The following is a 21,184-nucleotide window of genomic DNA, read 5'->3' as shown; positions in this document are numbered from 1 at the left end:
ACGGCCTGGTGTCCCAGCTCCCCGTGTTCCTCCAGGTGTGGTGACTCGTCCAGGGCCTGGAGCCCAGGGCTCTGGGCCAGGAGTGTCTAGGGGCTGGGTAGAACTCTGAGAAAGCGATCCTGGGACCAGCCTTCATGGAAATGCTTTTCTGTGCCATGGGAAAACCTGGCGCTCCCTGGACAGAAAGGACCCTTTACACTTTATCAGGGCACCTCTGAGAGCCGCTGGCGTCCTCTCCCAAAAGGAAACTGGTGATGGGATTTAGGCTTCCCATGCAGTAAGGAAGAGCAGAGTAGGGGCCCAGCCCTTATATCTTACTGGTTCCCAGTGTCTTGTGCTAGACAGGATCGCTTTCTCCCCGTGCGACACTGGTGCAAATGGGCAGGGGGCTTGCTGCCCATTGGGACCCCAGAGCAGCCAGTACACTTTGACTCTAGGCCCTGTGGGGACAGAACCACATTGAGATTCAGCACTGCCCCCTGTCCAGGCTGCTGTGACCATGGGTCACCAGGACAAAGATAGGAAAGCCTGGGTTTCTGGCTGTTGCTAATAATATACTTTTCTCCATCACAGCCTCTCAGTTTCCTCATTTGAAGAGTGTATGCAGTGGGGGATGCTGAGATTCTCTCTGAGGGAGACTAGTGTTAATGTTCTATGAACTTAAGATCCCACTCTGGGCTTCATTTAACTCATCTGAGAGAAGGAATACCTGCCTTCACTTCGCTTTCAAGATAAGTAAATCTTCCTGTGCTTTTTGTGAGAACAGCCATGCTGGACAAGAAGAGTCAGTTCTCTGTGACTGCACTGATCTTTTATTGCCTTTATACACTGAGAAAACATGGCAGGTCAGAAGGGCCTGTCCCCAGCCATCATTTCCTAAGCCCAGGGATCTGCGAGCTTCCAGCGGGCGCTCTGACAGTTTAGTCTGTGTGGAGTCACGCCCCCTCTCCCAATGCCTGCTCATAACTACGCTGCCCCACTGATGCTCTGCTAGCCCAACTCCAAAACACACACTTGCACACGTATGTCCAACAGGAAGGTGGCTTGTCCAGCTTCCTTCCAGGCTCTTGGCACGTGGGCTGGCATCCGGCTGCACCTGAACACAGGTTCCCTTGTGAGTGAGCTGGACTGAAACCTTGCTAAGCGCCACCTGCACCCCCATTTCCTGGTGGCTGCCCCTTTGGTGGTGCTTTGATTTGGGCCCTGGTGTCAGGGTGATCGAGTACATACCTGGCCATCCCCAGGGAGCCAGTCTGGTCACTGAGGCACTGCAGGAGAGAAGGAGGTGTGTTGCTGCACGTCCCCCCAGCCTGCAGGACGGCTCGAGGGAGCAGCTCTGGCAGCGAAGTCCAGAAGCCAGTACCATCCGGACGTGTCATTGCTCTTTCAGCCAAAGCAGCTGCTTGGGCCAGGACAGCAGAGCAAAAGCCCAGGGACCCAGCTGGTGTCCAGCCCTCCCCACCATCCCAGGCCCTGGCCCAGTGGGCTCCTCACCTCGCACCTCCAGGCGGCACTCACACTGTGCCTCGCCTTGTAAGTTGGTGGCCCTGCAGACATAGACGCCCCCGTCGAAGGGGCATGGCTTTCTAATCTCCAGGGTCAACACTCCCTGCTTGCTGAACATGCGGAAGCGGGCATCTTTACCCAGGTCCAGGCCATTCTTGAACCAGGAAATCTTGGGCTGTAAGTCAGGTAATGGGAGTAGGGGAGACCTCTCAGGTTGAGAAGGGACTAGGCAGGGACCCAGGGAGAGCAGGCATTTGTGTTTCTACTCCGCGGCTCCCACTGGAGTCCCAAACTATGCCCAAGGATGAGAACGAACAGGGAGCCAGTGAAGAGTGCTGAGGCCCTGTTCAGGGAGGGCCCTGACACCCAAGGTGGAGAGACAGCAGGGGGACAGGCTGGGAAGAGAGCTGCTCAAGGTGGAGGCCTACAAGCCTGGCCTCCTGGGTCTCCCTGGGCCAGGGCCCAAAGTTGCCCACCTTGGGGGTACCCCGGACGGCGCAGCAGAGGGTAGCATTGTAGCCAGCGATGACCGAGCGGTTCACCAGGGGGCGGGTGAAGCGTGGGGCCTCAGAGAAGTCCAGGGCCTTGTAGGTGGGCCGCTCATATGTGATGCCTGTTGGTGACAGGGCTTGGTACCAAGAAGGCCACACCAAGCCAGGCTCACCTCCCTGCTCCCACTGCCCCAGCACGCCCTAGGGGGTGGGAGTGAGGGTACAGCACCTGGTCTGGGGATAAAGACAGGTTCCTTGGTGGTGGTGGCTCTGTCACTGGGTCCCACTGTGTTATGGCTGAAGACCCGGAAGTAGTAGCCATTGCCGATGACGAGCTCTGACACCACGCAGTGTGTGCGGCGGTAATGCTCCAAGACAGTGAACCACTCCTGGGTGTGAAGGAAGGGAGGGGGTCTCCGGGGCAGGCCCTACTTCCTGCCAGGGGGCTTTCTTGGGTACCCTTGGTGTCTGTACCCCCACTGTGGAGGGAACTGGATTAGAAATGAGAGGTGGGCCCATTCCAAGGGTCAAGGAGGGGCAGCAGGGGCCTAGGTCTGCCTGGACCTAGGGAGGGTGTATGGAGCCCAGGCCCCAGGCTCACCATGGTCTTCTTGTCGGCTTTCTGAACTGTGTAGCCCCAGAGCTCTGTGTTGCCGTCATCTTGGGGTGGCTTCCACTCCAGAGCCACATTGAAACCCCACGCCTCAATGACCTGAATATCCTGGGGAGGACTTGGCTTGTCTGTAGGAGACAGACCCAGTTGGAACACCACACCTCCTGACACCGCCTGAGTACGAGCAAGGGACACCAGGCTCCAGAGCCCCCCTTGCCTCTGCCAGCCAGGAGCTGGCCTGTCATCTTCTGGGGCTCTGGGCATCCCAGAGGAGGGGCCCCAGCCTGGAAAATGTGAAGCTCGAGGTTGGGTCCCCAGGTTGGTTCCCCGTTTGGGCCCTGTCAGCCCAGCTCAGGAACTGGAAGTGCACAGGCTCAGAGGGAGGCCCCGGTGCCACGTACCAACGACCTGCAGGACCAGCGTGGCCTTATCCTCCACGTTCTCGATGCATAGTGTCACCTCGTAGGTGCCGGAGTGGGTGCGGCGCGCGGCCCGGATAAACAGGATGGTATCTGTGAGGCTATTGCGGATGGTCACCTCCTCTCCTGCCAGTGGCTGCCCCTCTTTGGTCCAGGTCACCTGAGGCCGGGGCTTGCCCTGCGGGGAAGGATAGCTCACCCATGAGCCTGGCTCTCCTCGCCAGCCACTACTCCAGCCTCGCACACCTGGTGAGGCCTCAGCCCTGAGACATTTCTGCTGGTGGGACAGCACACTGGGGGACAGGGGAAGGGAGCCAGCCCTACCTGGAAAGGAATAAGGAGGTTCACAGGCTCCCCGACCTTCCTCTGGATGGTCTGGCGAAGGTGTCTGGGCAGCTGGAGCCGTGGCCGCTCTGTGGGTACAAGTGGGTGGCTCGGCGAGGGCCCCCCACAGCCTCGGGCCTGATGAGTACCACAGCTCCCTCCTCTGGAGGCAGGGCCCGGAGAGCCGCAGCTCAGAAACAGGCAGCTGCTGGACCTCCTGTTCTTCAGCTCCCCAACCCCAGCCCCACATGGTCCCAAAGCTCCTGCTTCTACCCGAGCCTCACCACACTGCTACAACAGGCAGGGGTTCAAGAGGGTGAGGAACTTGTTTGAGGTCACACAGCCAGTCACAGGCCAAGACGCAAATCTAGGCTTTTGGACTCTGCCCCCCTGCTGTTTCTACACCAGTCTGCTGCCTCTTTCCACTCTGTGAACCAATCCTTACACAACTGATCCTTTGTTGGCAACAGGATGATGGGAAGTGGATCCTAAATGGGCCAATCTGACCCCAAGTGACCTCACTGCTCAGTGTTGAGCACATGGACAATATCTTCCTATTGGAGCTGAGAGACTTACAGAACAGAGCTCAGAGGTGATGGTTCAATGACCTACGTCTTCCCTCAGCCAGAACTGGGGGCTGACACAGAAAACCCTAGAGAGAGGCCGTTGCTGCACATCCGCCCTGGGCCTGCGGCCTGAGTAAAGGCACCACCCCCTGCTGTCCCTGCCCAGCGCTTATCTCTTCCCTCTAGTAGGGTCTCCCTGACTGTCCCCACCTTCACTGGACCCCAAGGGCCAGGGTGCCAGTGGCAGGTCTCATCCTTGCACGAGGGGCACTTACGAAATATCTCCTGCACCGTCACAGGCTCCTTGATAGTGACAGGAGCTCCAGGCCCCGCCACGTTGTGCGCCCGCACGCGGAAGAGCAGCCGGGCCCCAGTGGGCAAGTCTTTCACCAGCACTGACGTGCGCTCCATTAGCCCCTGCAGGGCAGCCACCCACTCCGAGCCTGGGGGTGGGCGTGGGGAGGGGGAGGGGATGATGAGGCAAGCCCACGGGCAGTGTCAGCACGGATACCCCATTCTGCTGCCCACCTCCCTGGTGACTGACCAGGGCCTCCACCGCAGATCGGGGCCCAGCCAGGTGACAGGGGCTTGACCTGGGGCACAGTTCAGAGAAGCGTGCTGGGAGACAGCGGGCCCAGGACTGGGCAAGGGCACTCACAGCCCTCCCGGCAGTACTCCACGCTGTAGCCGTCCAGGCCTCCAGCTCCGGCGCGCTCCGGGGGCCTCCACTTGAGGGAGACGGTGGTGTCGGAGACATCCTCCACCGCTAGGTGGGTGGGCTCGCTGGGGGGGCCTGGGCAGAGAGGAGGCCAGAAAGGGGTCTCAGCACGCTGGCACCAGCCAAAGAAGCTGAAGGACCACAACTCAGGGAAATCCTCCCCTTTCGACTCACTTTTAAGCACTTTGAGAAATATTTCAGCTCCGTTAAAAAGATGCCTCTAAATAGGCTTAAAAACAGACAGCAATAACAATTACAGAAAAGAGATCTAAAAAGGAAAAGCTCTTCAAAAGAACCCCAACATGCTTAGAAGGAGCTACTTCTGTCAGTGTTTAAGAAGTGCTATAAATGTAACTTAAGGAAAAACTAGCCTAACACAGGGAAATTTCTCAGTGTTGTATGATTATGTGAGTTGATTAAGAACTGAGAAAACCAGAACTTAGTACCTAAAGAGAGAGGCCTGGCCCCCTCTCCCCACAGGCACTCCCTGCCATCTCCCCAAATTGTGTCCCTCCCTGTGTCTGCCCCACCAGACAGCTACCCTCCCAGACTCACACATCCTGTAGGGACAGGTGTCGAGAGCCTGCCACACCCTCAGTGTCTGTTCTACCCTCTCAACCCCCATTATACAGACGAGGAAACAGGCTTCAGGGGGAGATGCTGACTCCAGACACCCTTCCTGGGACGAAGGAGCTGGCTCTGTAAACCCCATCTCCGATTCCCGGTCCAGGGCCCTTTCCATAGACAGACGCCCCTCAGACCCTAAGGCACCCCACTGCCCTCACCCTGTTTCCTGGTTAATAAACCCCAGGTGAACAGAGTAGGGGACGGGGAACAATTAACATTTATTGGGCACCTGCTGTATGCCAGATGCTCTGCCTGCATTATCTCATTTCATCCTAACAGTTCTGTGAAGTAGATACTATCATTATGCCCATTTTATAGATGTGGAAAGTGAGGCCAGAGAGGTGAGTCTCAGCTCCGCCCCCTGCCAGCTGGTGACATGGAGCAAATCATCTCACTTCTCAGAGGCTCACTTTCCTCTCCTGTGAAGTGAAGCCCATGAAAGGTGACCACCCACAGGGCAGCCACTATTTCTGGCTCGGGTTGGTGTGGGCCAGGACCTGGCAGGCTCACCGATGGGCATGAAGGGCAGGGAGGCAGGGCTGGGCCTGGACATGCCCACGGCGTTGACGGCGTAGACGCGCATCTCATACACCACGCCCTCGATCATGCGCCGCGCCTCGTGGCTCAGCTCCCTTAGCAGGTCGAAGTTCAGCCGCATCCACCGGTAGCTCTTCTTCTTCTTGCGCTCCAGGATGTAGCCTGGCGAGGGGAGGCGGGAGCTCTGGTCTGGGGCGCAGGCCCCCGTGCACTCCCTGCCCTGAGCTCTGTCCCCTGTGCTCTCAGCTCACCCAGGACTGGCTGCCCGCCATCGTAGGCAGGGGGCTCCCACTGCACCGTGCAGTAGTCTTCACCCACGTTGCTGATCCTGGGGGCGGCGGGGGCATCAGGCACATCTGAGGGGAGCAGATCACATCAGCCCTGCCCGGCTGGGGCAAACGGCTCATCCCCTCACCACCCCGACCAATGGCTACAGGCTGCCCCCACTGCCTCCAGAGCCTAGAGCTATCTTTCTAGAATACAGTACTGATCATATCTCCTGCTGGCAATCAAACCCTTACGGCTCCCCACTGTCCATATTCACCCACCTCCTAGTCCCAACCCTCTCTGTGGACCTGAGAGTGTGCCTCCACCAATGTTTGTTGAGTGACCGAGTGAATGGATGGGTCCTCCCTGGTTGCCCCTCTGTTTTCCGTGCCTGACCCCCGCCTCACCGATGACCTTGACGGTGAGGTTGACCTGGTCCTCGCCCACGGGATTCTTCACTGTGACGACGTAGACGCCCTCGTCTTCCTTCTCTGCCCCCTCCACAGTGAAGACGCTGCGGTCCTTGGTGGTCTCTACCCGGACCCGGCCTTCGGTCTCACACAGCAGCTGGCAGGGGAGGAGGAGTTGGGGGAAGTACCCGAGTCAGACCCCAGCAGCCTCTGCAGCCTCTGCCATAGCCAGCAGCCCCGAGACAGGAGGCACAGGGCAGTGGCACAGGGGCCACTGGGGAGACGGAGCCTGAGTGTAAACTGTACCCACGTGAGCATCTAGTTCAAAGCTCTTTCCTCAACACCTGACCTGAGCAAGACACCAGGTCACAGGCTCTAGGTTTGTCATGGAACTTTAGGCAATCACCTGTCCTCTCTGTGCCTCAGTTTCCCCCTCTGGGAAATAACAACCTCACAGAGCTATTGTGAGCCTGAAAGACCCAAGCTGGGTAGAGGAACCAGCAGTGCACAGAGGAGGAAAAGCTGACCTGACCTGTGCCCCTGCAGCTACTCATACTGAAAAGTGCCAGAGAACCCACTCCCTAGCCAGGAGGAAGCACAAAGTCAAGGTTGGCTCAGGAAGACAGAAGCTAGGGAGCCCACCAGTCAAGAGGGCTTCCTGGCGATGTTGAGGGTATGATCCTGTGTCTGTCTAGGGCACGAGGGTCCCATGGAGATCCTGTCTGGGGCAGGAGCACAACTGGCCAGATGTGGCACATTCACAGAGACCTCGCCCGAGGGTGGATATCACATGGGCAGAAAATGACAGAGGGCAAACCAGCCACCTTTAGCCTCACTCACCTTCCTGTCAAATATCCACTCATCACTGGCATCTGCATCCCCTGAGACATCAGGGGCTGGCCCTGCTGGGACCTTACTCCCCTGGGAACAGAGCAGGAAGGACGAAGGGGAAAGAGAGTCTGGCTCAGCCTGGAGGGAATCCCTCCCAAGTCCCCTCCCGCCCCCGTCTCTCCCTTGCCCACCTCCCCCTTGGCTGCTCACCTTGCCCACCTTTCTGCCAGCTGAGCCTCTGTGCTCCTAGTCAGCGGCCAGCTGTGGGGCATGGGGTGGGGTGGAGCAGGTCCCAGCACACACTGGCCCCATGCACCCATTTTACAGATGGGGAAGTGGAGGAGGGATCCACAGTACCTTTGTGATGGTCTTCTGCCAAATTACAGTGGGAGCAGGGTCCCCAGAGATAGGGACGTCCAGGCGTAGCTTGTTCCCAGCCACCACTACAATGGTATCCAGCGTGCGGCCCGGGCAGTCCAGGTGGATCTTGGGAGGTTCTGGCAGGGAGATGGCATAGGTCAGAGAAAGAGAAAGTCGCCCAAGGCCTACAAAAGAGAGGGTAACTGGAAGGAGCACTTGCCCCTGGTTGTTTTTTGTTTTTTAATCTATTTTATTGAGGTATAATTTGCACACAATAAAATGCTGGGATTTGAGCACACAATTTGATGAGTTTTGACAAATGTATACACCTGTATAACCACTGCCCAACAAGATCTAGAACATTTCCATCTCCCTAGGAAGTTCCCAGAGAGGTTTATGACACCAGGTCACCTAGTGCGGCATTTCTCAGACTTGTGTTTGGGGGAACACCAATGTCTTAGGACAGGAAAAGTTTCCATGGCCAAACAGAGTAGGAAACCCTGGGTTAAACAAAATTAAGCATGCTTCTTTACCACAGGATTTTTCAGACCTTTTGACCTGCTACTGCACCTTCTGATTCAGCAAGATGTGGAACAAGTGCTCAGTGTTTCCCAAACTTACTTCACCATGGAACCCTTTTTAAAATGGAGTCTCCCACACAAAAACTACTAGAGCTTGTAAATGAATTCAGCAAGGTAGCGGATACAAGCTTAACACACAAAAATCTGTTGCACTTCTTTACGCTAACAATGATGTATCAGAAAGGGAAAGTAAAAAAAAATCCCTTCTAAAATCGCATTAAAAAATACTTAAGAATAAACCTGACCAAAGAGGTAAAAGACTCGTATGCTGAGAACTATAAAGCATTGATAAAGGAAATTAAAGATGATTCAAAGAACTGGAAAAATATCCCATGCTCTTGGATTGGAAGAATATTGTTAAAAGGACCATACTACCCAAAGCAATCTACACATTTAATGTGATCCCTATCAAATTACTCATGACATTTTTCATAGAATAGAACAAATAGTCCTAAAATTTACATGGAACCATAAAAGACCCAGAATTGCCAAAGCAGTCCTGAGGAGAAAGAACAAAGCTGGAGATATAACTCTCCCAAACTTCAGACAATGCTACAAAGCAGCCTGGTAGTGTCACAAAAACAGACATATGGATCAGTGGGACAGAATCAAGAGCCCAGAAATAAACCTACAGACTTACAGTCAATCAATCTTCGACAAAGGAGGCAAGAATATACAATGGAGAAAAGATAGTCTCTTCAGCAAGTGGTGTTGGGAAAGCTGGACAGCCACATGCAAATCAGTGAAGTTAGAACACCCCCTCACACCATACACAAAACTGAACTCAAGATGGCTTAAAGACTTAAACATAACACATGATACCATAAAACTAGAAAAGGATATAGCAAAACATTCATTGACATAAATCGTAGCAATGTTTTCCCAGGTCAGTCTCCCAAGGCAGTAGAAATAAAAACAAAAATAAACAAATGGGACCTAATCAAACTTATAAGCTTTTGCACAGCAAAGGGAACCATAAACAAAATGAAGACACAACCTACAGAATGGGAGAAAATATTTGCAAATAATGCATCCAACAAGGGATTCATTTCCAAAATATACAAGCTCATACAAGTCAATAACAAAGAAACAAACAATGCAATCAAAAAATGGACGGAAGACCTAAACAGACATTTCTCCAAAGAAGACATACAGATGGCCAACAGGCAAATGAAAAGATTTCCAACATCGCTAATTATTAGAGAAATGTAAATCAAAGCTACAATGAGGTACCACCTCACACCGGTGAAAACGGCCATCATTAAAAAGTCTACACACAAACGCTGGAGAGGTTATGGAGAAAAGAGAACCCTCCTACACTGTTGGTGAGAATGTAAATGGGTGCAGCCACTATGGAAAACATTATGGAGGTTCCTTAAAAAACTAAAAATAGAGTCACCAAGGGGGGAGGGTACAGCTCAAGTGGTAGGGTGCATGCTTAGCATACACAAGGTCGTGGGTTCAATCCCCAGTGCCTTCCCTAAAAATAAATAAGTAAACCTAATTACCTCCTCCCCCCACCAAAAAAAAAAATAGAGTCACCATATGATCCAGCAATCCTACTCCTGGGCATATACCTGGAGAAAACTCTCATTCAAAAAGACACCTGCAGCCCAATATTCATAGCAGTCTATTTACAATAGCCAAGACATGAAAGCAACCTAAATGTCCATCAATAGATAAACTGATAAAGAAAACATTTTATATATATATATACACACACACATACACACACACACACACACACACACACACACACAATGGAATACTTCTCAGCCATAAGAATGAAATAATGCCATTTTCAACAACATGGATGGGCCTAGACATTATCAAACCAAGTGAAGTAAGTCAGAAGGAGAAAGACAAATATCATATGATATCACTTACATGTGGAATCTAAAACTATGAGACAAATGAACTTATTTATGAAACAGAAACAGACTCACTGACGTAAAAAACAAGTTTATGGTTACCAAAGGGGAAAGGGGATGGGGGAAGAATAAATTAGAAGTTTGGGATTAGCAGATACAAATTATTACACATAAAATAGACAACAAGGTCCTACTGTATAGCACAGAGAACTATACTCAATATCCTGTAATAAACCATAATAGAAAATATGCAAAAAAAGAACAGAATATACAAAAGAATATGTATATATATGTGTACAACTGAATCACTATGATGTACACCAGAAACCAGCACAACATTGTAAATCAACTATACTTCAATTAAAGAAAAAAAATGGAGTTTCACATTAAGCGAACACTGTTTGGAAAGCCCTGACCTAAAGCACGCCTCAGCCTGGACTACTCTCCTGAAGTTAAGATCCTAAAATGCCTGATGACAGTTTAATCTAAAAGGAGGAGAGGTACTTCTAAAAGCAGAAGCAATTTAACAATAAAATCTCCTATCTGTGACAACATTGGAAAGCTCCCACACACCATCTCAGCTCATCTTTCCTGCCATCCCACAGGAGAGGCACTTCAGGATCCCCATTTTAGAGATGAGGAAACTGAGGCTCAGAGAGGGTGTATGTGGCCCATGGTTGTGAGTGGCAGAGCAGGGGCTAGGAACCCCTCCCAGTTCCTTGCTCCCCTCCATCTGTGAGTGGAAGGGAGACCCGGGCGGGGCATGGGAGGCAGTATACAGGGGCCCAAGACTCACCCTGCCTAGGCACGAAGTCAATCTTGACCTCTGCAAGAGAAGGAAGAGCAAGTGGCACCAGGGTGATGGCAGGGCCCAGCAACAGGGGCCCTCACCGCCCCCGGCACCGCTCACCCATGAAGTGGAGCTTGGCAGACAGGTTACAGGCGAAGCCTTCAGGCACAAAGCTGTAGTCCGCCTCGTCCGCAGGCGTGACGTCGTCAATGGTCAGCTTGTGGACCCTGCAGGGCAGCGGCGGCTCAAGAGACCCTGCCGGGCCCCACACTCCAGCCTCACCGGACTCCCAGCCAGGGCTCCAAGGGGTCCTCAACCTTCCCCTGCTCAGTGGTGTTCTAAAGTGCTTGCTTTCTGTTTTTGAATTTTTCAACTCCCTTGCATTTTTCTGAGGTAGGCAGTGTAGAGGTATCCCCTTGGCTGGGCCCTTAGAGACTAGGCAGGGGCCGGTCTCATTAATCTCTGTGACCTTGGGCCCAGCACGGGCCAGCCCAGATGCTCTGGGCATGAGTAAGAGAGTGGGGGAGAGAGACAGGGCTCCTGGCCAGAGCTGTCCCCCGGGGCCTCTTGCCCTGCCCTGGTCACGAGTTGGGGGAGGGGGTTGGGGGGCTCCCAGACTGTCTGCCTGTCTCACTGCTTCATCTCTGTCTCTGTCTCCCTCCTCCTCTGTCTCTGATGGACTCTCCTCTATATGCTTCTGCCTCTCCATCTCTCTCTGTCTCTGTCTCCCTGTGTATCTCTGTTTCTTTCTATTTGTCTCTCTCATGATTCTGTGTGTGTATCTTTCTGTCCATCTGTTTCTCTGTCTCTCTCTCTCTCAGTCTCTGTCTTTGACTCATTTCAGTCTCAGTCCTGTCTCTGTCTCAGTGTCTGTCTCTTTCTGTCCATCTCTGTCCATCTGTCTTTGTCTTTTTCTTTCTCTCCCTCTGCCTCTCTGTCTGTCTCTCCCTCTTTTTCTGTGTCTGTCGCTACCTCTGTTTTTGTCTCTCTATCTCTGTCTCTCCCTCTACCCCTGTCTCTGTGTCTGTTTCTCTCTCCCTCTGTCTCTGTCTCTCCCTCTGTCTGTGTCTCTATCTCAGTCTCTGTCTTTCTCCCTCTCTCTCTGTCTTTCCCTGTCTATCTCTGTCTCTCCCTCTGCCTCTGTGTCTGTCTCTCCCTCTGTCTCCCTGTTTCTCTATCTCAGTCTCTGTCTCTCTCCCTCTCTCTCCCTCTCTCTGTGCATCTGTCTCTGTCTCTGTCTCTGGCGTGCCCTGCACACTCACCGTCCAATGTGGGACACCTTTATGCGGCTGTCAGGCACCAGCTCCTTCCCGTTCTTCAGCCACACACCCCGCACGTTCTCATCTGACACCTCACACTTGAACACTGCCTGGTCCTTCGAGCCCACCGTCAAGTCTGCGATGCTCTGGTACACCTCCAGCTTTTTCTCTGGTGGGGGCAAGGCAGAGCCAGTGAGCTGGGGAGGGCATGTGTGGGCGTGGATGTGAATCCCTGCAGAGATTCCGCAGGCATGTGAAAACACAGGAGCGCCTGCATGAGTGTGGTGTGTGTGCCTGTGATGGTGCTGTGTACACAAAGAATCTCAAGTGTTCAGAGGGGTGGGTAATATCAACCAGGACCATCTGACCCCCCAATCTCCTCTAGGGGGGTCACTTCAGCATCCCCATTTTACAGATGAGAAAGGTAAGACTTTGGGTGTCAAAGTGACTTGTCCAAGGCCACATGGGCCCCAATCCCAGGTTTGCCTGATTCCTGTACATGGCCGGGGGGCTGGGGCTGAGAGGGCCTCCCTAGGCCTCACCCTGCACAATGAGCTCAGCCAGCGCCTGGCCCCCACTGGTGCGCAGTGCGTAGTGCCCAGAGTCCTCCAGCGTTGCCTCGTTGATGATCAAGTGGTGTCTCTGGCCATCCTTCTTGAACCGGTATTTGAAGGTCTCCTCTCGGGTCAGCTCCACCCCATCCTTCAGCCTGGCCGGAAGATGGGCAGCAGGTGCCAGGGCCTCCTTGGGGATGTCCCCAGGCCCTCGGCCCTGCCCTGTCCCAAGCCCCGTTCCTCTGGCACTCACCATTTGACCTGGGCCCCCTCCTCGGACACTTCACACTCAAACTCCACCCGCTGTCCCACCATCACCAGCTGGTCCTCCAGGGGCCGAGTGATCAGCACAGGGGGCTCTGTCAAGGCAGAGAGAGTGTGATGGATGGGCCACTCTGTGGCCCCTGCCTCTCCTCCCAGGGTCTCAGGATCCAGGGCCCACCTTTGACGAAGAGCTCAGTGCTGCACTTCTCACCACCCACCACACACTGATAGGCCGCGTCGTCCGCCAGGGAGCACTGGCTGATGGTCAGCGTACGCTTGGCACCAATGGACTCGAAAATGTACCTGGATGGGGCCAAGGGGGAATGGCGGGAGAGCCATGGGTGCCTGGGTGCCCCTTCAAACCCCTGTCAGGACCCCCATCCCCCCACTCCAAGCTTTCCATGAGCCTTACTTGCTTTGGATCAGAAGGTGCCATTGGAGAATCCCCGATGGGAGGAAGTGAGACCAAGAGAAAATGAGCAGGGAACAGAGCCGGGAAGAACCAGAAAGATGGGAAATTAGACCCAGAGAGAAAAAGAGAAATAGCAGGAGACAGAGATAGGGAGCAAGGGCCAGACAGAGACCATGGGTGGAGGCAGGGAGAGCAGGACTGGGGGGCAGCCCTTTCCCTGGGGGCTCCCTCCACATCCTGGCCGCACCTGCCACTCATTTGGATCTCCTGTCCATTCTTAAGCCACTTGACCTCGGCGTCGGGGTCAGCCAATTCCACGGTCAGCCGGATCTTGTGGCCCTTGCTCACCTGGTAGGCCGGCTGCAGCTTCTTCTGAAAGGCTAAGTGACCCCCCCCTTAGCCCCCGGCTCCCCAGCCTGCCCCGGGAAGGAGGGCGCCGTCCTGCCTCCTGCCCCCCCGACCCGGCCCCCGTCTCTCTCTGTGCCTCCACTGTGACTCTGTCTCTTTATATCTGTCACCTCCTAGTCTTCTTGTCTCCCTTGGAGTCCTCTCCACCTGCTTAGCTCAGGGATAGGGTTCAGAGCTTCCAGACAGAGCTTAGCAGGAACATGGGTGATGGGACAAATGGGCCTTCTCCTCTCGGCTCTGTTTTAATACCACCCCCAGTTTTACACCCTCCTCCAAGGCACCCCTGCTGTCTCAGCTCAGTTTCCAGGAGCTCCGTGTCTACCCACTGATGGGGAAGGGCTACCCTGAGCCCTCTCCTCCCACCTGCCTGGGGGCGAGGGTGGTAACCTGCGCCCACCTGTTCTGTTTACCTGTGAGGAAGAGTAACCAGGCTCCTCTCTTCCCAGGTAGGGGTTTCTGGGCCAAACTGGCTCTTTCCCCTTTTTTGGGTGTGAGGAGGATGAAGCTGGCTTCTTTTCTTTCCAAGAGAGGGTAGGGGAGGAAGGGACCGCCTGGCTTTGGCTCGGGAAGGAGGGTTGGCCTGGGCTCTGTCCCTTCCTGGGGCGTCTCTGGGCTAACTCTGCCCTTCTCTTTTTCTGTGTGCCAGCCTGGGCACTCTTGCTTTTTGCCACACAAAACAAGGTTCACCTGGGCTCTCCTTCCCTGGGTGTCTCTGGGCCAAGCTGGAGTCCACTGTTTTTCTGTGTGTGCGCGTGCGCGCGCGCGCGTGTGTGCGTGCACCTGCGTGCGTGCACCTGCGTGCGTGTGCGCAGGCAGTAAGCTCCCCTGCCCCGCCCTGGGGGAGGAGGCTCACCTGTGCTTTTCTTCTCATCCCGCTTGATGCCCTTGAGCCTCTTGAGCATGCCTCGCAGGTCCGTGACGCCGTACTGGAAGGCGATGCGCTCGTACTCCGAAGGGGGCGCCCGCCGCAGGATCTCCCACACGTCTTCCTCCGCCGGTGCCTCCAGCTTCGAGTCCCTGTGTCCCGCAGTCCACCCCGAGAGGCCTCAGGGGAAGCCAGGACAAGACTACAGCCCCTCCCCAGCAGGAGCTGCCCCTGCCCCTCTGCCCCTCCCCTTCTGATGGGGCAGCTTGAGCGGCCATGAGTCCGGAGCCAATTTTGGAGGTCAAGGGGGTTAAGGCTCAGGATGGGGGGCTGGGACTGGGGAGGTGGTCCTGGCCGAAGTAGGGATGAGAGGTGCAGGGCTTCATCAGTCACTCACCTCAGGGTCCGTAAGCTGCTGCTCCAGGTGGGGCAGAAAAGCAGTGGACACATTAGAGGTGCAACAGAGAAGAACAAACGTGACTCCATATTGTAGCTTTAGCTCTAACCCTTGTGTTCTGTTACCTGTGCTTAGTCATACTGGCTCTGCACCTTTGTAAAAGAATGTTGCTTGTAGCCTGAAATATATATAATTCACTCTCAAGGCTCTGCCTCCCAGGCTTGACTTTTAAAGGTATATAAAGCTTTTCATTTGTATACAGACAAAAAGTTGCAGAACAGAAAATAACAATTGTCTTGTTGGAGGTTTATAGGAACATTGTGACCAGACCAGGATTCCAGCGCAAAGAAGTTCGCAAGGACCAGCCACACCTCCTCGCCTTTTAGCATAAAAGAAGCCTGGATTCTAACTTGGGTAACATGGTTCTTTGGAACACTAGTCCACCATCTTCTCAGTCTGCTGGCTTTCCAAATAAAGTTGCTATGTCTTGCCCCAACACTTTGTATCTCAGTTTATTGGCCTGTCACGCAATGAGCAGTATAAACTTGGACTCGGTAACAAAGACATTGACCATCCCCCATGGACACTCCATTTACGGGGCACATGTGACCTTATATATTACTCCCGAGCTCTGGCTGGTGAGTATCAGGGAAACCCAAGGCTCACAGACTCTCCTGGGTCAGTGAGGATCCTCACCCAGGTCGGTCCGATTCTCAGCCCTGTCACCTATCAATCATCTGCCCTGGCAGGGATGGCTACAGGGTCCTGCCAGTGCCCTGCTACCCCAAAGCACCTGACTGTGGTGCTCATTCTCCGGGCCACAGAAGCAGCAGTGACCATAATGCAGGGTCCAGGAGAGGAAGGGACAGGACGCAGAGAACACAAGTCAGTTGCACTGGGCTGGGTGGGCAATTCTTTTTTTTTTTTTTTTTAATGTGGGTGGGCAATTCTTGAGGGTTTGGGGCCCTCTCCCAGCTCTGGGTCCCCAGAGCCTATTGAGGTGAGCAATCACAGACTCAAGTATAGGGTGGTCAGGGGGACACTGTGAGAATGTTAGTTCACAGGATGTAACCTCTGTGGAATCCTCTGATTCTTCCCAACACCTGGATTGTCCCATATGGCAGACAAGGAAATCAGCTCAGAGAGGTACAGTGACCTCCTCGGGCCACACAGATGGAAAACCACAGTGCCAGGATTTGAAACAAGACCTTGCCACCTGCTCCAGGAACTGCTTCCCGGGGACTCACCTCTTCCTCAGGAGTGAGCTGAAGTCCAGAGTCCCAGCATCTTCGTGACTGTCACTGTGGAGAGGGACCCCCAGTGAGCCCACAGGAGAGCTGACTAGAAGGGGCTTGGGAGCTGGGGGTGGGGGGAGGGAAAGTGGCCCTGGGGGAGATGGAGTGAGAAGAAGTGACACCAGCTGGATGGGTGCTCCCCGCCCATCTCAGACCCCCCAGGATCTGTGTACAGGTGGGTAGGAGCTGAAAAAGGGTACCTGATCCGCCGACCACCTCCAGCCAGGCTCCTGTGGGGGTTAGACTCATTCCTCACCTGCCCAAGGTAGTTTGCTCTCTTCCATGCCCATCCACTTCAGCCTGGCCCCCAGCCTTAGTCCCCCACATCACACCCCAGCCCCGACCCTCATATTATGCCCCAGCTCTGAACCCTCAATATCACCCCCAGTCCTGGTCCTCCCACATCACCCCTGGTCCTGATCTCCCCTTATTAAACCCCAGCCCTGGCCCCTCACATCACTCCGGCCCTGAGCCCAGTACCAGCCTCCCCCAGGCCCTGAGGAGAGACAGCTGCTCTACTCACGTGCGGCGGAAAGCTGATCGGAGGTCCAGGTCTCCGGGGCCAATGACCTCTGGGTTCAAAGAAGGGGATGAGTAAGGGGAGGGGGTTTCAGAAGGGGCCATCTCAGAAGCCCTGCCCTAGGGTCTCCTGGTGTCACAGATTGCCCATCCATGACCCCTTGACAGCATCTGCCCCAGGATTAGGATCCTACCTTCTGAGCCTTTCCCAGTCAGTGTCGAGGTACCAGGGACGTGGGGCAATTTCTGGTCCCCGATCCCTTCAAGAAGGTTCATCTCCCTCCCATCTCTGAACTCACCCTTCACCTGTTCACCTGTGGCAGGAGCCCAGACACCAAGGTGACTAAGACCCAACACGAGATCTGGGCTGAAGCCCCACCCCAACCATGGAAGCCTCTGTGGATTTCTTTCACACTCCTGTGTGAGGCATGTGGTCAGCAATTGTATGGCCAGGGCTCAGCATCCTCCTTAGTGTTGGGAAATGGAGGCAGGTGCAAGGACAGGACCCATGGGAAGCCCAAGACCAGAACAGATGCCAGAGGCCCCCTCACCATGGACAGTGAGATTGAAGTTGCAACTGTCAAATTTGTCCTTGGTGGATACCTCACAGCGGTAGCCACCAGCAAATGTGGCCTGGGCATCTATGATGTGCAGCTCAAACAGATAGACCTGTGGAAGTAAGGTTTCAGGGGAGATCGGGGACCAGAAAACAAGGCCCTTCACCCCTAAAGAAGACTGTGGGTGGCCAAGGGCTGCCAACCTTCTTACCCCTACGGCTTAAGTTAATCCATACAGTTTTGTATAATTAGAGAAAGGGGCCCCTTCTTAAGACGCCTTGACTGCCATCTGCTGGCACAGGGTGGTGAGAAAATATAGATCTGTGGTGATTACAAGGCAAATGGCATTCACTCAAAATAAGGCACTTTTGTTTGGTGCACAGCCCACACAACTGAACGGCCTTGGCCTGTCCAGAAGCCCCTTTGGCTGGGCCAGAACTGTAGAAGAGTGGGAGGAGCAGAGATGGGGAGTCAGGGCACAGGTTCTAGTCCTGGCTCTGAGTGACCTCAGACCAGCAACAACCTCTCAAGCTTTGGTTTCCTCATCTGTATGATGAAGAATTCTTCTGGTTGATCACTGAGGACCCCTTGAGCTCAAATACCCATGTATCCAGGGGCTTTACATCCTCACTGGCTGGTGCCCTCCAAGCCTTATCATGCTCCCTTGAGGTTATCATGCCCTCCATGCCCCCCTTTTCCCACAGGTCCCCATCACCCTCCTCTGAGCCTCCCCATGCTCCCATGTGCCTCTGGTCCCTCAGCCAGCACCCCAGGCTCCCCATGACCCTTCTGTGCACCTCCTCTGTGCCGCAAGTCTCATGGTGCCCCCCTGCCTCCCTGTGCCCCCCATGCCTCCCAGGGGCTCCTCTATGAGTCCTCTTGACCCCCGTGCCCTGCAGGCCCTACCTTGCTGGCCCGATCATAGCTGTCACGCAGCTGCAGATGTTGCCCCACTTTGCTGCTCAGGTCTACCCACTTGCCCTTGAACCACTTGACCACAGGAGGTTTCAGGAGACTGGCCCCAGCCACACGGGCTGAGAAGGTGATGCTGCCGCCTGCAGGAGAGGGGTGACAGGCCGGGCTTGGGAGATGCCCCACAGCCTCCCTCCCCAACTCACCTCACCTCAAGCGCAGTGGCCCCACTCACCCACGGTCACCTCGCCATCCTGTGGACGCATCACAAAGAGGCCAATGGGGTCCTCAGGGGCACCAGGGCCATCGGGGGTGGCTGAGCTTGACTCTGTGAACAGAGGCCTTTGAGATCTGCCCTGGGACACCCCCACCCACTGGTCCCAGACTCCCTGCCCTGCCCCTCTCACCTTCAGGACTTGGGGAGCCTCCTTCCACGTCAGTGGCTGAGGCCAGCGCTTCTCCAGGGGTTCCAGGAGCCTCAGCAGGGGCGGAAGCAGGGCCTGGCACAGGCTCTGCCTTCTCTGGAGGGCATTGGGTCGGGGGTCATGGAGCAGCTTCTAACCAGAGACCCTTCATCTTGTCCCTGGTCCTTCCCATCTTTGCAGGGTGGCCAAAGGTTCATCCAGCCTGCATCTCACCTCACCCTCACTGGCCGCCAGTGCCCACATCGTGGTGGATCGCCCTGAACACCTCTCCTCTCCTTCTCCCAGCTCTGGTCTCAGTCCAGCCTCTCCCCACCAAGGCTGGGCTGGGGCTCCCTCCTTGCCCACAAGCTCGTGGGGCTTCCCTACCAGCACACACAGCCCACCAAGTTCCCATCGGTGTGTGGGTGTCCGGTGGAAGGGAACGTTATGTCTTATTCATCTCTGAACTTCCCCCACCTCCACAATGGCTGAAACAGGCCAGGGAGCCACATAGGGACACGTAGACAGGTCTTGCTACAGAAAACAAGAAAAGGCCATTGCTGGCTGGCTGAGGGCACCACCAAAGTAAAGGCAAGAAAGTGGGAAAACACCTCCTGTACCGTGGGCAATGGAGAGGTGGCGGGGTTACCCCTGACCCCAGAAGCTCAAACTTCAGGGAAGGCTGCCGAGGCTCCTACCTGCTTCTAAGACCTTGAGGTCAAACTTGACCTTGGAGGAGCCAGCGATGACTGCGTAGGACCCCTGGTCGGCAGGGCCCACATCCCGCACCGTCAGCGTGTGCCGCGTGCCCTCGGCTGCCAGGCCATACTTGTTGCTGGCGCTGATGTCACTGCCTGCTCGCTGCCAGCGCACCTTCAAACCTGCCCGCTCTGTCTCAGCCTCAAACACGGCAGGGCTGCCTGCGGCCACCTCCACTGACCGTGGCTTCTTGCTGAAAGCTGAGACTGAAGGACCAATGGATGCTGCAGGGGCCCCTGGCTTGCCCGTGCACCCTCTTATTAAATACAGTGATAAGTGCTTTAATACATAACTTCATTTCATACTCTGACTCAGTGAGGTAGGTGTAGTTATTATTCCCATTTCGCAGATGAGGCCTCTGAGGCTCAGAGAAGTTAAGTGACTCACTCAAGGTCACATAGCCAGTAGGCAGGAGAGCCAAGCCTGTGGTTCTAACCTCAAGAATTTTTAGTGTGTCCCTGGATACCCTACCCTCCCTGCCTGTGGAAGCCCAGCCCCTACTCCCCCCCTCCGCCATCGACTGGGGCCCTTGGCAAGGGACTGGAACTCTGCCTAACTTGGCTGTGGCTAAATTTGTCCTCTAAGAGCCTCAGGCTGAGAATCAGCAATTGAGATAAAGCTGGCCTGGGAGGGGGCTGGGGCTGGGGGCTGATCCTTGCCCTACATAGTCTTGGTAAGGGCATCGGCCATAACCAGGACTCTGCACTGTGACTTTCTCTGCCCTTGGCTGAGATTCAAGGGCCTCTTGACCATCCTCCCCCAGAGGAGAGGGGCTGCATTATCTCAGTGTGGGGGCCATGCCTGCTGTGGGGACCACAAGAGTGCAGCCCGTAAGACAGAGCATCCCACAGCTGGGAGGAACCAACCCAGCCCCTCCTTGTGTAGATGGGGAACCTGAGCGCCAAAGAGAGGAGACACTTGTCCAAGAGCATTCGGTGAGCCCAGCTCAAGTCTAGAGTCATCCTGGTGTCCCTCCCAAAGGGCAAGCCCAGGCCTAACCTTGCTGCAAGAGGTGGGGACGGAAGCAGAGAAGGGGTCCCTGTGCATCCTGAGAGTAGAGCGATGGCCCTGGGGGCTTCCTGCTGCCTTGACTCTCTCCCACTCTGTGCCCCTGACCCTGGCATGCTCTCACTCTCATCAGAAGGATGGGAAGGAGAAACAGAATCAAAAAAGGACCCAGGAGGACAGTGTCCCCTGTCCTGGGGCTCAGAGGCCTCGTCCTCAACAACCCACTCAGGAACTCGCTCCTAGGCCCGCCTCCCAGTTGCAGATGCCCCCAGCCCTCCCTGCCCCCCACTCAGCCCAAACCCCAGGCCTGGAGCTACCTGGCTTCTTCCCCGGCTCAGGCATCTTGGGAGAGGTCACACCAGGAACCAAGCAGGCACGGGCCACCCAAACAGGATCTGAGTAGGGACTTGTCCCCGCACTATATAACGGGCCATCCCCTCCCCGGCCCTCCTTATCTGCACCCTGCCCAGCCACCTGCTAAATATAGACAAATTCCAGAGATTGAGGTCTCTCCAGAAGAATGTGGGGCCCCCTCATTCCTGGCTGGCTCCTGTCCCCTCCCCAGCCAGCCCAACGTGATAGCTTCTGACCCCCAACCCTCCATGAACCTCAGGGGTACCCCAAGGCCTATATGTATGTCTTTCTGATGCAAATTGTGCA

The 21,184-nt window shown here is 55.0% G+C and overlaps 1 protein-coding gene across 1 annotated transcript; it reads right to left on the bottom strand.

The window, feature by feature from the left end:
- Window positions 1-958: 958 nt before the first annotated feature.
- Window positions 959-20,929, bottom strand: MYBPC3 (myosin binding protein C3). The gene is made up of 34 exons (XM_011000674.3): window positions 20,842-20,929; window positions 19,456-19,722; window positions 18,761-18,874; window positions 18,589-18,681; window positions 18,348-18,496; window positions 17,436-17,553; window positions 16,889-16,937; window positions 16,566-16,595; window positions 16,318-16,371; window positions 15,071-15,088; window positions 14,662-14,825; window positions 13,648-13,780; window positions 13,401-13,403; window positions 13,167-13,291; window positions 12,978-13,083; window positions 12,713-12,879; window positions 12,174-12,339; window positions 11,032-11,138; window positions 10,918-10,947; window positions 7,667-7,806; window positions 7,319-7,399; window positions 6,476-6,635; window positions 6,053-6,157; window positions 5,775-5,963; window positions 4,578-4,712; window positions 4,195-4,362; window positions 3,354-3,442; window positions 3,012-3,207; window positions 2,599-2,738; window positions 2,227-2,386; window positions 1,983-2,119; window positions 1,495-1,681; window positions 1,231-1,268; window positions 959-1,096 (listed from the first exon to the last, which is right to left on the bottom strand). The coding sequence occupies exons 1-33, from the start codon at window positions 20,864-20,866 to the stop codon at window positions 1,258-1,260; spliced, it is 3,816 nt and encodes a 1,271-aa protein (XP_010998976.3). The 5' UTR covers window positions 20,867-20,929; the 3' UTR covers window positions 959-1,096; window positions 1,231-1,257.
- Window positions 20,930-21,184: the final 255 nt, after the last annotated feature.

This window comes from Camelus dromedarius, chromosome 12 (genome assembly GCF_036321535.1).
Source record: "Camelus dromedarius isolate mCamDro1 chromosome 12, mCamDro1.pat, whole genome shotgun sequence".
Classification (NCBI taxonomy): Eukaryota; Metazoa; Chordata; class Mammalia; order Artiodactyla; family Camelidae; genus Camelus; species Camelus dromedarius.
The sequence above is the reverse complement of the archived record's forward strand: the minus strand, read 5'-3'. Positions and strand labels throughout refer to the sequence as shown.